General features: G+C 41.8%; 2 protein-coding genes across 5 annotated transcripts in view; both read right to left on the bottom strand.

The window, feature by feature from the left end:
* Positions 1-1,466, bottom strand: part of magi2b (membrane associated guanylate kinase, WW and PDZ domain containing 2b) — a 79,872-nt gene extending 78,406 nt beyond the window's left edge. For 2 of the 4 annotated variants that reach the window (XM_088378324.1, XM_088378325.1), the window contains exon 1: positions 856-1,464. In XM_088378324.1, the coding sequence (XP_088234450.1) occupies positions 856-1,153 (298 nt within the window). In that variant the 5' untranslated portion in view covers positions 1,154-1,464. Of the gene's footprint in view, positions 1-855 lie in introns of all 4 variants that reach the window. The other 2 variants (XM_088378330.1, XM_088378328.1) reach the window with 2 other exon arrangements.
* A 2,540-nt stretch (positions 1,467-4,006) lies between these two features.
* Positions 4,007-15,026, bottom strand: LOC148396337 (guanine nucleotide-binding protein G(i) subunit alpha-1). The gene is made up of 9 exons (XM_088378590.1): positions 14,573-15,026; positions 9,471-9,513; positions 9,003-9,144; positions 7,688-7,845; positions 7,457-7,585; positions 7,046-7,175; positions 6,587-6,740; positions 5,999-6,208; positions 4,007-5,332 (listed from the first exon to the last, which is right to left on the bottom strand). Exons 1-8 carry the CDS (start codon positions 14,688-14,690, stop codon positions 6,018-6,020), a joined length of 1,065 nt encoding a protein of 354 aa, XP_088234716.1. The 5' UTR covers positions 14,691-15,026; the 3' UTR covers positions 4,007-5,332; positions 5,999-6,017.
* Positions 15,027-15,493: the final 467 nt, after the last annotated feature.

Below are 15,493 nucleotides of genomic sequence, written 5' to 3'. Positions count from 1 at the left end.
AGATATCTTGATCAAATCAAACCATTCATACTGGTTGGGATCATTCAGGGCAGTTTGGAAATCCATCCATCCGTCCGTCTTCTGGGTTTTGTGTATTAAACCCACATACAATAGCCATCCATTTATCTATGAGGCCATCTACCTATCTATCCAACCACTCTTTTCAACCATCTTCCTTCCACTCATCAATATGCAATTATCATCCACCACCCATCTACCCAACCAGCCACTCAGCTTTTCATGGAAATGCATTTATAACCCAACTATATCTAATGACTCATGTATCCATCTGCCCTTTTATCCATCCATCTTTTTACTGATCATTCATCTCTCTTGTATTCATCCACCCAGCCAGCTATCTATTTATCTGCTGGTGTTTGTGAGTTGAATTTGGAATTTTGCTCCTTGAAGCCACATTAACTTCAGCAGCAGTAATCAATAAGAGTCAGGTCCGTGGTTAATTAGACAGATTTACGTTTGCAACAACCCTGTAATGGCATCCACGTGTCGGTCAGTGTGTGTGCTTGCAGCAGAAGTCAGTGACTGTCTCCTTCAGCATCCGGAGCAAGACACTAACATGCCGGGGACGGGCACGCCCCCTCCGGATTGTGATACCCACAACCGCGGTTACTATTACTGGTTCCGGTTCTGGAGCTCCACACAGAACAGGCCCAGCTAGCATCTGTTTATGCTTTGTTAAAACCCGCTACCAGAAGGGAAAAAAACCCACTCAATTCCATTGACACCGCACAATAAGTGAGGGAAAAGTGTGCAGATGATCATGTAGATCCGCACACGCGCGCGCGCCAATGCAAATTGACGTCAATCCGTCGCGGCTGCGGCTGGCTTGCTCACCTTGTTTGACACATTTGAAGCGGACTGGGTCCTTGCAGTGCTTGATGACGGCCAGCACGTCCCGGCTGGTGAGGCCGGCCACGGGCATGTCGTTGACCTCCAGGAGCAGCTCATCCTCGGCCAGCTTGCCACTCTGGACGAGCCCCTTCCCCGCCTTCACCTCACCCAAGTATGGGAACTGGCCAAGCTCGGCGCCCCCCTTCAGCTCGAAGCCCAGCTCACCGTCCTTGCTGCGGCTGATCACCGCTTCGTGGACTTTGTTGGTCCAGTGGTTCTTCTTCTTGAGGCTTTTCGACATCGTTATAAGAGGCGACTTGGTTCACAGCAGACGGGCTGGTTGCCTACTATCTCACCATCACCACCACCACCACCACCACCGCCTCATGCCCGCCTCAGTGCGACTCGCCGCAGCTGGGCGGCATAACCGACTCACGCCAGGAGCTGTGAACGGTCTGCGAGTCGCTGAGTCGGGAGACAGGCTGCGGCACGTCGCGGTGCTTGCTTCGGTGAGGACGAAATGATTCCACGGTCCAGACACAGACGCAGGAGACAAACACTGGCGCGTAACCCGGATGTGAAAGCCGAAGGAGGGGAGAGATGAATGGTTCTGGTTCGATCGTCGGAAGAGGAGGGGACAAAACATTCCCACTACTGGGCTTGCCAGGGGCGCCGCTTCGCCCCCGTCTCACAGCCCCCCTGCCCCTGGACACGGGGGAGGCCGTGAACTGCGTCCCAATGGGAATGAACTGCGTTTCTTTTGTTTTCGCAGAAGTTTTCCTCAAAATAATAATAGTTATCCTTCTTACTATCATTACTATTAATAGTCGTAGTACTAGTACAATTTTCTACATTTTGTTTCATTGCTCTTAGATATGCATTAAAATTTAATTTGAGGGTACAAACAAATTATTGGTCAAGAGACTGTAAAAATGGTTAAATGATTGTTATTTACTACACATGACAAATATTTAGGTACTGATTGTAGCAAGGGTCATTGAAGTTGACAGACAATATTTGCTTTCACAGGCCACATAAAATGATCTGTCGGGCCGGAGCTGGCCCCCGGGCCTTGACTTTGACACCCATGCTCGAAACATACCGTGGTGCGTTGAGATACGAGTTAAATTTGTTCCAAATTTGTATCTGAACACACTTCGGCTAGGCCTCGACAGACGACAGTGGCAGCAAACATCACGATATCCGGCCACTATCGCTTCACATTGGTTTTGTTGCAGTGGAAAGAAAATAGCAGCTGGTGGAGGTAATGCTCCATTACCTGGTTTGCCAAGCGCCGATGAAATATATGAATCACATTTTTCTTGAATCCTGCAATGGATTAATTGCATTGCCATTGTTTGCAATGGGAAAAAAATATTTGATATACGAGAACTTGTATATCAATTTCATACTCATATCTCAAAGTAAATCCACATAGTCGTTTTACTCCTCTATTCTCCTCCTTAAATCCATACCTTGGCTTTGATAAAGCATCATACATGCACGGTTTGAATGGCCTTGCAGGATTTAAGGGATTATCATAATCAGTGTGCATTTATCGTTTTACAGCACACAATGCGGCACTAAAAATAGGTCTTGGTTATAATGCCTGATCATTGTGCTTAAACACACCGGGCATAGCCTCAGCGTGCAAGTCGGCCTTGACACTGCTGCAACCCGTTTCTTTTGATTACTCTATGTCGTCCATATTAATGAATAAATGCATGAAAATATGTATTTCCTTCAACTTGATGAATTCCACAGAGATCATTAATTGGCGTTGAAATTTTAATCTTGTAATGAATTCGAACAGGTTAGTTTAAAGCTAATTTTCGTGTGGATTGTTGGAGAAACCAATAAGGGGTTTCATTCTGAAAAATGTGATTAAAATTTATCTTGGTATATATAAGTGTAATTACTTTTTATGCCACTGGAGGGAGACATTGTGATTTTTTTTCCCTCCAGATTTTAATTAAATCAGTTATGGGGCAGCCAATGAAATGAAATATTTTTGTTACGCAACTTTCACGTTTGTATGTTTTTTGTTACAAATTCACGACACTATAGCAATATAATTTTCTGTGATTAAACATACCTTTTCTGTATTTTTCCTTCTTGTCCTCAAGGTTTTTAAACGTGGTATAAACAGGTAACTTAATAGCTCGCTCTGGCACTTGATAATGGATTTCCAGATGTTTCATTTTGTAAACCGGTTATATACCACTGATGGTACGCAGGCTCCCTCTAGCGGTACTTGAAGAATCACTGCAGTTCAAACTGCATAATGATGCAGTGTCATAACTTTTTCTGTTAAGTACAGTTTACCTTTAAAATTGATAACATTCGAACAAAATTAGTAGGCCCACTATTAATCTTTAAACTTTGTATATTATAATATCCTATTGGCATAGGCCTACTTCGCTAATGAAACTTTATGTTAGTCATGATGGTTACTAGTACAGCTTGGAGAGCTACAAATTACTGGCGTGGCACTTGATGTACACGCATTTTTTTAAATATATACATAAAAAATACACTTATATGTACGTTTCACTTAGGCAAATGGACTCTGACTAGAAACTTGATCTAATTCCCCATGCCTTGTTTACTTTGAGCATTTTTATCTTTTTATCTGCAAAAACTCCGGACTACCCAGACAGACTTGCTGTTGTTTGGTTGTCTGCTGTGAAGTTTGGCATTCAGCTACTTGTTTGAGAACAGTAAGTTGTGCAAAATGTTGGGAAAACATTGAATAGTCCATTCAAAAGTTTAGAGCAGGCATCAGCCACACAAATGTTCATGCAGCCTGCAGGTACCACATGACTAGGCTGTGCGCCTGATCTAAAAATAGCTCACTATCAGTTGTGGGACAATGCAACTTCCAAAGAATGTGGGAGAAATAATCATGTGACAGTTTTCCATACCGATGTGTCTTTACTATTTTGTTAAATATTTTTTTATATCTATTGTGGGAAAATTATATAGCATAATCACATACTGCAGATTAATAGTGACCCTTACTGACGCTAAGCAACTATTATTTGCGACCTTTTTTCCCTGCCTTACGAGCCCTGACTTGAGGTACGAGTGCTGCATGCAAGCTGTTTAATGCCATTCCCAGCTGAAGTTTACGGTTAAACTGAACAAACAAACCTTGTGTGTTTACAAGTTTAATGCGAATTAACATCTGTTGCCGTGCTTCAACCCTTTAAGCAAGGGAAGGAACACAAAGTGCTGCAACATTATCTAGACAAACAACAGAATTCAATTCTTTATCACTGACATAAAACAACATTAGTGCAGGACTGAGGAGTTGCGACGCCCCAATAAAACATTATCAATCCCATTTTGTCATTTCTTTAGGTGTTAAATATTGCAATAATATTCATATCGCATATGGCATATTTTTTCCAATATAGTTCCACCCCGTGACCACAAAATAAATGTGACGAGTTTGTTGCATATAAGTTGCTATGGTTTCACCACAGCAGCTCTTTTATTAGCAAAAAATCATGGAGATTAGTCCACAGATGTCTCCCCATCCGATGGAAAACCGAAGGCTGGGTTCGCGTGTGTGTGTAGGGGGGGGGGATATGTAACGTGAAACCATCACAGACATCTCGGCCTTGCACCCCCACACCATCTACGTGCGTGTCTATTTATTGTGTGCTACAAAGACATCCTTCCTTTCAAAGCTTTTTCCTTCAAATCGGGAATGTTACTCGTTGTTGGTCGCTTAGAAAAATACAACTTTGAAAGGTGAGGATGACACGTAGAGAAATAAAGTCCCTTTGTTTTGATATTGTGCATACTTTCTCCCTTTCTCTCTCTCTCTCTCTCTTTCACACGCGCACACACGTGCACGCACAGACGCACACACACGCACACTTCCACACATTCACAGGCTTTTGGTCTGGAGCACACATGCAAACCGGCTGAAAAAGTTAAAATGGCTCTCACAGTATGTCAGAAGGGAATTTGGCCTGTGGAGCGAGTTGGTCGTACTTGACACGTCCGAGGAAGAAAATATACACAAACAAAAAAGCCAAAAACTTAAATAAAATAAAATGGATTGCAGGTTAGATGATAACATCTAGTACATGAAGCTAACATCTAAATTAACAAAAGGTAACTAAGGCATGCTGAAATTAAACATTGACATGTTGATTCAAAGATGGGGGAAGCAAGTATCCTCCTCTTCATATATATACACATATATATATATATATATATATATATATATATATATATATATGATAGATCAAAGGAGCAAATTTTTTAAAAAGGTTGAAAACCCCCCAGCCAAAGACAGTTGTACAAATATTTTACACAAAATGTTTCTTGTCTACACTGCGCCATTAAAACCTTTGCGAGATGAACATAAGTTAATTAAACGCACAAAGTGACAATTGTCAGCGGAGTCTGTGAAGGTCAGATACTCGTTGAATAAAGTCACACGGCAGGAGCACCGCTGGGCTGCCTGCACACAAACAACAATATGGCCATGTGATTAGTTATACAGGATAAATCAAGTATTAAGGACAAACTGAGAAGAAAAGGTCAACACTTTAAATTACCATAATCACAATAAATAAAGTTGTATATAGATAGTAGTTGTAATCCGTTAACTCATTCGATAGGGCATGTTTAAAAAAAACATGGAATGACTACTTCAAATGCCTTTAAAATTCTCTTAACAAATAAATTAAGGGAAAAAATGGGCTGCTGATGTACATCTCATTTGCCTATTTTACTGCTCACACTCCTCTGCTCAGCAATAATCTTTCATTTGCACTACATTTGAATTCTGTGTGAACGTTTAAGACATCACAGTGATTTTGACCTGTTGTCGTCTTGGAATTTTGGCGTGTCGAGAAATTGGTGGCTATTCTGTACTGGAAGTTGACAGCCAATCGGAGAAGGGGGTTCCCAGAGTAGAAGACAAAACGACAAATACTGAAATTAGATCGTTTTACTCTTCTGAGCGTTTTTTTCTGTGGAGTGGGGTGGAGCAATCTTGCACAAAAACATTCCCCAAAAGGCAACTTGTGTCAAAGTAGCCATTCCAACTAGATTCAGATTTTGACAGAACTCGTTCACATTGCTATCGTCAGAATGGCCCCAATACTCCTTTGTAATACAGCACCTGAATCACACGGTCACCCTCAGAAAAGGCCACAGTCCTTCAGGTTGTTTTTGATGATGACATCGGTGACGGCGTCGAACACGAACTGCACATTCTTGGTGTCGGTGGCGCAGGTGAAGTGGGTGTAGATCTCCTTGGTGTCCTTCCGCTTGTTCAGATCTTCAAACTGACACTGGATGTAGGCCGCTGCTTCTTCGTAGGTGTTTAAGGCTGTGGGCGGTGACATTTGATTTGGGTTTATTTTAGATTGCTACTGCAGCAAAAAAAACAAAAACAAAAAAAACAATCATATGTACATAATTATATACCATACGGGGGCGGATTTCAAAGACGGGCTGTATAAAAATAGGGAACAGCCATTTTACCGTTGAAAGTTGCCTTCAACAATAAATCTTAATTTAAAGAAGATTCAATTTCTCGTTAACAATTGGATTGATTTCCTTCGATTGGTTACGAGAACATTTCTTCACAATCCCTATTCATCATTCTACTTATCCATGATGCCAGTAGTAATTGTTTTCTTTAGTTAGCACAAATCACATTGCACGTCATTAAGGACAACATTTTGAGCATGTTTAATATCTTCACCTGCATATTCTGGGTAGCAGATTGTGAGGGGGCTCTTCTTGATCTTCTCCTCAAACAGGTCCTTCTTGTTGAGGAAGAGAATGATGGAGGTGTCTGTGAACCACTTGTTGTTGCAGATAGAATCAAACAGCTTCATGCTCTCGTGCATTCGGTTCTGTGAAAAGGCAAAGATGCATTTATACAAGAAAGAAAGAACAGATGCACACTTTTTACAATCGTCAGGGACCGTAGGCTTTCTCAGTTGAACTTTTATTACGATTCTAAAATGCTACACGTTGTGCAAAAGTAGTAAAACGGGGCTGGACAATTAAAAGAATATTTCAATTGTGATTTTGGCACGTGTAGCACGTGCTTCTCCCAGCCCGACTGAAATATTGACGTTAGACATGCGCATTCAAAGTTCATCTATACAGGATCTATAGTGTGTCTCAGTAAACAAAAAAATGTCGCTTTTCTCACCATCTCCTCATCCTCGGCTAACACGAGGTCATAGTCACTGAGAGCCACACAGAAGATGATAGCGGTGACGCCCTCGAAGCAGTGGATCCATTTCTTTCTCTCTGACCTCTGGCCACCGACATCGAACATTCTGTAAAAATGAGATGCTACTTTAAAGCTGTACTCCCTGGGAGTTAGGGTTGTTTATCTGCTCTTATATTAAATTATATTTTGATATCGTTTGGTTTTAGTCTTTGGACTTTTTGGAAGAGATTAATCACACAGCCAGAGGTTCTACTTTGTTATGAATTCACCTTCAAGTCATTTTAAACTGTAAAAACCAAAAATAAATGAGATGCACAACAGGTCACTGACGTATTCAATAAAATTACATAATGCAAGAAGAGAAAAAATTTAAAATGACAAACTGACTTGAAATGCAGATCCTTGAAGGTGAAGTGCGTCTCCACGATGCCGGTGGTCTTAACTCGGGTTCTCAGCACATCTTGCTGGGTGGGCACATAAGCGCCATGTGATATCCTGTCCAGGTCATTCAGATAGCTGTTTGGGACGAGAAACAGGGAGAGAGGGGAAATATGGAATGGTTAATGGGTTCAAAAAGAGCCACACCCTCTCTGGAAGGTTACGATATGACTACTCAACTATGCCGCAGAGTCGTTGAGTTGGTACTCTCGGGAGCGGCCGAAGCACGCTTGCACTCCCCTGTCTTTCCACAGCCGCTGGATGACCCCGGCCAGCTCGCCCGTCATGAAGCCCTCCTCGGCCGAGCCGGCCAACACGAACAGCTGTCGTGCGTCATCCTGAATGGACAAACCTCTCATTTAAGCCTCTACAAAGCAGCTGAATTTCATATGAATACTGAAAGTATAAAGAAGTGGAAAATCTGTCCGGCTGTGACTAAACGGACCCAAAATGAGTTACTTGTATAAAAACACACCATGTGCTTGAAAAGTCAAAATATTGACACAACAAATGAGCAGATCAATATTTCAATTCAATACAGCGGCGTTAAATATGGAAGAACATCTCAAGTCATATGCCTCAAATAGTTGCAGTTGGCAAAAAAAATTTTCTTACTAATCATGAACACACTCCCAATGAACAAAGCCAATTCCAATGAAGTTGGGACATTGTCTCAAAAGTAAAAACTGAATACAACGATTTTCACATTCTTTACAACCTATGTTTAAGTGACCACAAAGACAAGATACTTAATGTGCCTATCAATTCTCATTTCGGGGGAGAGTGAAATTATACAAATGGGTTAAGTGTGTTTGATTTTTCCACTTGTGACACTTTGGCTACCAACATTTGGGAATATTTGCAGTGCTCCTTTTGCATTGCTCTTGATCTGAAACAAATTTTCCCTTAGAGGAATTGATAATCAGAACCATTTTTAGGAATCGAATTACTGGAAACTATTATGACACCTGAGTTTAATTAAAACACATTCTCAGTTCATTCAGTTTTAGAACGGTAAAAGCATTGAACAAATACTTTCCCTTTACAACATTTCCTATGAGGAAATTTGTTTTGGAAATTAGATGTTGCGCAAGGCCTCTTGATTTCTAAAGGTGATGCTTTTCGTGGGGTAAATGGCGATTACAAAAAAAGAAAGTCATTGGATAATTTGTAAACGTCTGTAAATCCCATTGTGCTCAAGCTGTATTGTTGTTAATGATCATCACATTTAGCTGAATGTTGATTCTTTACAGGTTTTCACAGTATACCTACGTTAGTGTGCCGCCCTCACGTGCAGGAATAGTTGCCGGTGTAGTGTTCTGCCACTTTTATGATGTTTGAAGTATGTGGGAGTAGTAAAACTATTTTTAAAAAATGTCCGTCTTTTGGCACTCCAAATCTCAGATTTGTACCTATTGCAGGAAGCTCCGAACGTGATAACCCACTGTAAATATTGTTTGCTGGTGTTGTGTGTGTGACCTCAGCAAGCACTCACGGCTCTGGCTGAGTCGGCAAAGTCAATCTTGAGGCGTCCCATGGCTCTGATGATGGCAATGATGGACTGGATGGTGTTGCTGTAGACAACAGCCTTGTACTGCTTACACTCTTCCTCTGAGTAGCCTGCTTCGTGGATGATCCTGGCACACAAGATAAGAGCTTTACCACAAGGAAAGTCTTCCCCACCTAATTGTGGTTTAAGCTTGAATGCAACATGCTACCACTTTAATCAGACTACATTATTACAGCAACAAATGAGTTCCTAGAAATGGCAGGATTATTGGGTCTTTCATTACTGATTGTGGCTGACGCAAGTTCACTGTATGAAACAATGTATATGTTGCTGATTGGAAGTAAAGACGATTTACACCAGTACAATGTATTGTCAAATACCTAATCATGAATTGGCATTATCATTTGCAGACTATTTTATTTTTATGTAGATTATGCAGGCGTCTCGACTTACTTCATCTGTTTAACAATTGTGCTCTTCCCAGACTCGCCAGCACCTGAAAATGAGACAAACATGGAAATTTGATAAGCGTCTCAGACAATTGAATTGACACATTGCATGCCAAGAAATTAAGAGTAGGGATGCTCCGATCATCATCGAGCAATATGTGTGAAAAAAGAAAAAAGAGCATGATTGGAATTTTAGAGAAACCTTATGGACATACATGTATGTACAGAAATTGCATCTTAATTGACATATGAGAGGATTGGCATGAATACAGTTGACTTTATAAAAAAAAAAAAAAAAAAAAATTCTGGCAGCCATGCTTGCTAGTTTCTGATTGTAAAACGGCCTCAAGAGGTATGGGTGACAGCCATCGCAAGTATTGATACATTGAAGTCTAGCCGGTAAAGGCCTAATACCTGTCAAGAGTACTCACCCATCCCCACTTTAGATGTAATATCAACCCTTTAAAATATGGACCGAGGCAGACAAATACACCAATGTGCAAATGGAGCTCACCAAACTGCAATTTGCAGTTTGTCAGTCGACAAGCTAACAGAATCTTGTTAAAGATGTGCTTCAATCTGCGCTTGAGCCACATCTTTGCACAATTGGATTAATCAATGAGATCCTGGTTTCAATGAGATTACGCAGGGCTCAAGCATCCCCGGGGTTGCGATTTTATGCAGCCTGTACTTGCCAGTAAAGCGACTTAACACATACAGTATAGTGATCAGGCCAATTTGAGGCATTTTTATCTTTTCAGATCAAAGTCAGCCAAGGTCACATTTTTGAAAGAACATCCAAAGCTATGACCTTGTGTGGGGTGTGTTAAAAAATGTTTTTGTTTTTTTTTTCTCATCGGATAGCAGTTACGACCCACAATCGAAAATGTTCACCCTGTTTGGTAAAATATCTAAGATGGCAAATTCTTATTTACAGCATGTGTGGATCAACACCAAGTTCGCCTGAGCCAGACTTTGTGAGTATAAAAGGAAACCTAACTATAGCCAATCTGGAAGCCACCTGAGGTTCAAATAGAGGAGCAACCGATTGTGTTGATTATTTGTATAACGTGTCTCACAAGTCATTTACCAAAATAGAAATGAATGAATAGCTTGCAATGTAGTGAGTTACCAGACAAGATAGCATTCAGTCGAGTTACCGCTATTGCTCGTGCTTTCTTGTCTTTTGTATTTTCTGTCAGACTGGATTCCCCGTGGCACCACGCTGCCTAACAGGTTAGCAACATCCCGTTTTGGGAAGGAGACTCGGGATCATCTGTGGTGGTGATACCATTAAATGAATTGTGTGCTGAATTGGTCATCTAGGGCAGGGGTCCACAACCCCTTGGTGCTAAAAAAGGTTGGGGACCGCTGACCTAGGGGCTCTCATGTTTCAAAACTCTTAGATGTTAAAATGTAATGTGTGCACATCCCTTTAGACGTGACAGTGATCAAAGCAAAACTTTTTGAGGTAGATCCTTTTCATTTCCGCATGGTAAGGCACAACAACCACCGGCTTCTGCAGCTCCCCATGAGATCCGCTTGTGTTTACAGCTGAGGAACATTTTAATTACCTTCCCTCTACTGGGACTCCGTGCTCTCTGGTGAGAAGACATGTTCACCAATTTGCCGTGAAACACAATGAGCAGATGCATACCTTGCTCTGACACATGACCAGTAAGATTGCAAATGTTCAGGTTCAAATCACCCCAAATTTAACAGGGATTGCACAAAATTTATAAGGAGAAGTCAGGTCTATATTTTCTGTGCCCCTACTTAGTCTAAACAGACTAAGATCGTAAAATAAAGGATGAAAAATCCAAGCGGCTGCCATTTTGTCCCGTACTACCACTGCTGCCAACTGCAATTGATGTCCATGGTAGGGATGTGCTCAAAACGTCGATACCTCGGTACATTCCGATATTATTAAAAACGATAGTCTCGATATTATAGTTCTGAATATCGATCCCCCTCCCTGACGTAGCAGTTCACAAGGTGTGGCATTGGAATGGGGTGCACTGCATCAGAAGGGGGCACCAAAGAGATGTTTTTTTGAGTCTGTATTTGATGCATTTAACTGCTGTTTATTCACATGTAATGATATAATCAAAAACAGAAGCATGTCAATGAATAGGTGCCCATCTGCTCCGTGACTTCCTCTCCTCTGATCCCCTGTGCCCCCACACACACAGAGGCGCTGCAATGCGTGCACGTCCTCGAGCATTGAAAATACGGCGTTGGCTGGTTATCTTTAGCTCATAATTCACCACAAAATGATAATTAATCAGGTCAAAACTAGAATAATGATACAATATAAATATATATATTTGGCTACAAAGTTTAAATACCAAAGAGATTTCGATCATTTACTCTGAGGAGGAAATCATTGGAACAAAGTCGAGCAACACCGTGGAACTGATTTCTGATTTTACAGATTCAGTGGGCAGAAAGGAGTTAGTCATTCTCTTCATGTTAGACCAGACCTCAGCATAAAATAAACAGCTTTTGGTTCTTCATAATTTGCATTTGAGGCAATCCGACCTCTCAAAACTCTCATGTCAAGTGCTTGTTGAGCATGCACTTTTGCGTGTTGATTTGCTCAGATGAGGGGTTTCAACGAGACTCGAAAAATATCAGCTTGACGTCAATGAACGATAATGATTGACGTCTACATCGGCACATCCTTGGTTTAAGCGTACAATGTTCTGTTCTTTCGTTCCATGGGTCTGGTCTGTTTTCCAGAAAATTAGAGTACTTATTGCAATCATGATCATTTTTTAGTCTGAAAAGGTTGAACAGCCGCCGTTAAGCAGAAAATCCAATGTAAATGCAAAGCCAAATGCTAGTTGCATTTCTTGCAAAACAACCACACACTATCACAACCAGGGAAAAGAACATCATATTTCGCTTAGCCCACACACCCACACAAGTGTCGGGAATTGAGCAGCACTTTGGACGACAGAATATAAACGTGTGTAATTAAAGAATGTCTTGTTCTCCAAGCAACCATGCAGTTGCAAGCGTGCGCTGGCTCTCCGTTTGCCATCCACAATTGGCACACATTCACATCACTGTCAGTCAGACTGCACACAGGTTGCTACGCAACGTTTATTCATCTGATTCCGACCGAGACGGTAGCCGTTGACCGCCAGCTTTGAGCTCAATATATTGTATAGAATATTGACAAATGGCTGCTGCTGTTCGGAAAGTTTAAAGATCATTGGTCAGTATGGTGACTGGTGGTTACGGTCTTACTTGCTGCTTCTTTTGGGATCGGTCCCGGACGCTTTTGGAAGCTGGCTGTGTCGTACAGCGCTCGGCACCGCAGACCACAAGAATATTGTCCTACATTATTTTTATTTCACTACACTGTGCGTCTTGTGCTGCTGCTACATGTTGTAAAAGTAAAAAGTTTACATTTGTAAGCCCTGTCAAAATTGGCAAAGAAGATTTTACTTCAAATGCCTCATCCACACCACCTTGCAAATAACCGCGCAAACTGTGTCGACTATATAAGGAAGCATGCCGCAAGAAAGTCTCAATTCGTGTCTGACTCCCCCCCCCCCCGATTACAGTATGGCAAATGAGAAGGACACTGCCGGAAGCAGCCACAAAATCTGAAAGGCGGATTCACAATATATAACACAGTGGCGTCTTTATCCAGAAACCTTGCGTTTGGAGAGAAAGTGACATGTTCACGGGCTTTGGCTTACACGGCCTATAATCAGGGAAAGCTGAAAGACGGTACAGACTAGGTCTACACTTTTATAGACTACAGGAGGTAATAAACATGTGGCAAAACAGCTCGTCGAGTAGCACCAAGCAAGAATTCCAAAAAATGAAAGATTAGCAACTATGACATACTGAAACGACCGCGCTTCAAATAGAAGTCAAACAAGTGTGAATTATTTTGTGATGAGATAAATGCCACTTCATCATCATGTCTGGTCTTTGCAAATAAACACATTTGGGATTAGGATATTTTGTGCATTGGCTATCTTTAAATCCATCATCCGTCAATCAGTCCTCTACAGCAGGTGTCCTCATAAGGGATGTCGTTGGGCATCAAGCGAGGTACACTCCGGACTTGCTGTCAGTCAATTTACATGGCAAATAAGATAAACAAGCATACACACTTGCACTCACACCTCTGGATATTTTGAAGCCATGTACCTCAATGTGTTTGCAAAGTGAGCGGAAGTTGGGAGTTAAGTTCAGAAACACAAGCCCATGGAGAACATGCTGAGATTCTAACACCAAACCTCAAAAGGGTGTTGAAGACACGCTCAATCGTCGATTCAGATTCTTAAAAGTACACATTTTGTTCTGATTTTTCCGCAGGCAACAGAGCGGCAAATAGACTCCCGCAATCTATTCCAATGACCGGTCTGCCTCCAGGCACAAAAATAATGACACTAATGTGTCACAACGAGCATATATTAGTATCTGTCAGAAATTCACCCGTAAGAGTTCCTCGAATTGAGCAAAAAGGCCACCCACCCACCACAAGTGTGATACGATTTATTTCACGTGAGTCGGCCAGCAAGCAAGATAATAAAGTCAGCTGATTTGAAGAAGAAACAGTGCACCGAAACCATTTTATATCGCTCGCGTTATTATAGTAGTCGAGTCTGTAAGGTTTTGTGTTAAATCTCAGTTCGCTGACTAATCCGGCTAGCGACGCTGAGTCGGCTAGCGTTAAGAAGCTAATTGCTAAATTAGCTTAGCGATTTAATGCCAATGTTGGGCGGTAGTGGCTGGCTAATGTGGGGTTAATCCTCCCCAGCGTTTACATTTTAAACACGTAATAAGTGCTGCAAATGAGTAAGCTAAGAGGAAAACAACGTTTGAACTTTTTTGCTATCTTCACGACTAACCCCGCGCCATTCAATATTACGACAAAATGTCCTCATTTTGTTGTTTCGTCAAACTTAAAATGACAGCAAATGCTTCCTTTTTTTTTTACGTTGCGTCACTTAATGGGGTTAAAGCAGTGGACAGCAACTAGTTGGGTGCGGGTGAACTACGCAAGGCTTGGGTGTTGGCTTGGGGATGATCCTCATCGCCTCAACCCCCGGTCGACCGGACCATCCATCTTTCTCTCACCGAGGAGCAACAGCTTCACCTCCCGGGCAGCTTTCTCTCCGTCGTCCCGGAGGTTCCTGTCGATCATCTTGCTGCGTTCCTGCGCCGCCTTGTCGTCCGTGCTCAGAGTACATCCCATCTTTTTGCCTTTACCGCAGTCTGATGTTCCCCGAGTAGAATATTTTGGGGTGAAAAATGACGAAACGCAACTTTGGACTGGGAGTGCTACACGACATGCAAAGGCTACCACCAAGCTAGCATCCAGTAATGGGGAGGGGGAGTAGAGGGAGGGAGAAGGGTGGGTTGTGATTGAAGCACGCCCTTCTCTTCCATCAACTTTGAAGCTAATACACGTCGAATTTCTTGGGGTTTTTTTTTGTTGTTGTCGAATTGACGGGCCAAGTCAGTAGGGCATGTTTTATTCCTCTTAAAAGAAACGTAAACTCGAAATTTGCCTCTCGTACTGTAATAAAACACTTCGTTTCCGGGTCTGCTCGCGACGTCATGTGTTATGCGCATGAGCAAGAAGGTTTAAATGCATGTCGATGTAAAATGCGCACGCGCAGAAATGTTTGCGTTAAATAGTTAAGCACTGTTTAAATTGCTGTGATTTGACCTTAAAATGGCTGATGAATTATACAATATATATAATCGCTAAAACGGCTAACTTTGATTTGGTTAACTTCAAATTTGATTTGGGTAACTTCAAATATGTGGCCTCTGGGCCATTTGCGTCCCACAGGGTAATATTTTGTGGCCCCTTACTTATTATAAAACTTTTAGTATTCGTATGCCCCTCACCTTTTTTTTACTGTGTTGTTCTTTTGGGCATTCTGTGTGTGTGTGTGTGTGTGTGTGTGTGTGTGTGTGTGTGTGTGTGTGTGTGTGTGTGTGTGTGTGTGTGTGTGTGTGTGTTTTAATCACTTAATTATGGGCTAGCAT

This window comes from Syngnathus floridae, chromosome 6 (assembly GCF_059516105.1).
Source record: "Syngnathus floridae isolate MCC-2025c chromosome 6, RoL_Sflo_1.0, whole genome shotgun sequence".
In the NCBI taxonomy this organism is placed as follows: domain Eukaryota; kingdom Metazoa; phylum Chordata; class Actinopteri; order Syngnathiformes; family Syngnathidae; genus Syngnathus; species Syngnathus floridae.
Note: the sequence above shows the minus strand (reverse complement) of the source record. Positions and strands in the feature narration are given on the sequence as shown.

Bases quoted from the DNA above. Each gene is read 5' to 3' on its own strand.
- LOC148396337 (XM_088378590.1), bottom strand. From the start codon at position 14,690: ATGGGATGTACTCTGAGCACGGACGACAAGGCGGCGCAGGAACGCAGC. The intron at 9,514-14,572 runs GTGAGAGAAAGA...TCTCATTTTCAG, and splicing joins GGTGAAGCTGTTGCTCCTCG to GTGCTGGCGAGTCTGGGAAG. The intron at 9,145-9,470 runs GTAAGTCGAGAC...CTTGTGTGCCAG, and splicing joins ACAATTGTTAAACAGATGAA to GATCATCCACGAAGCAGGCT.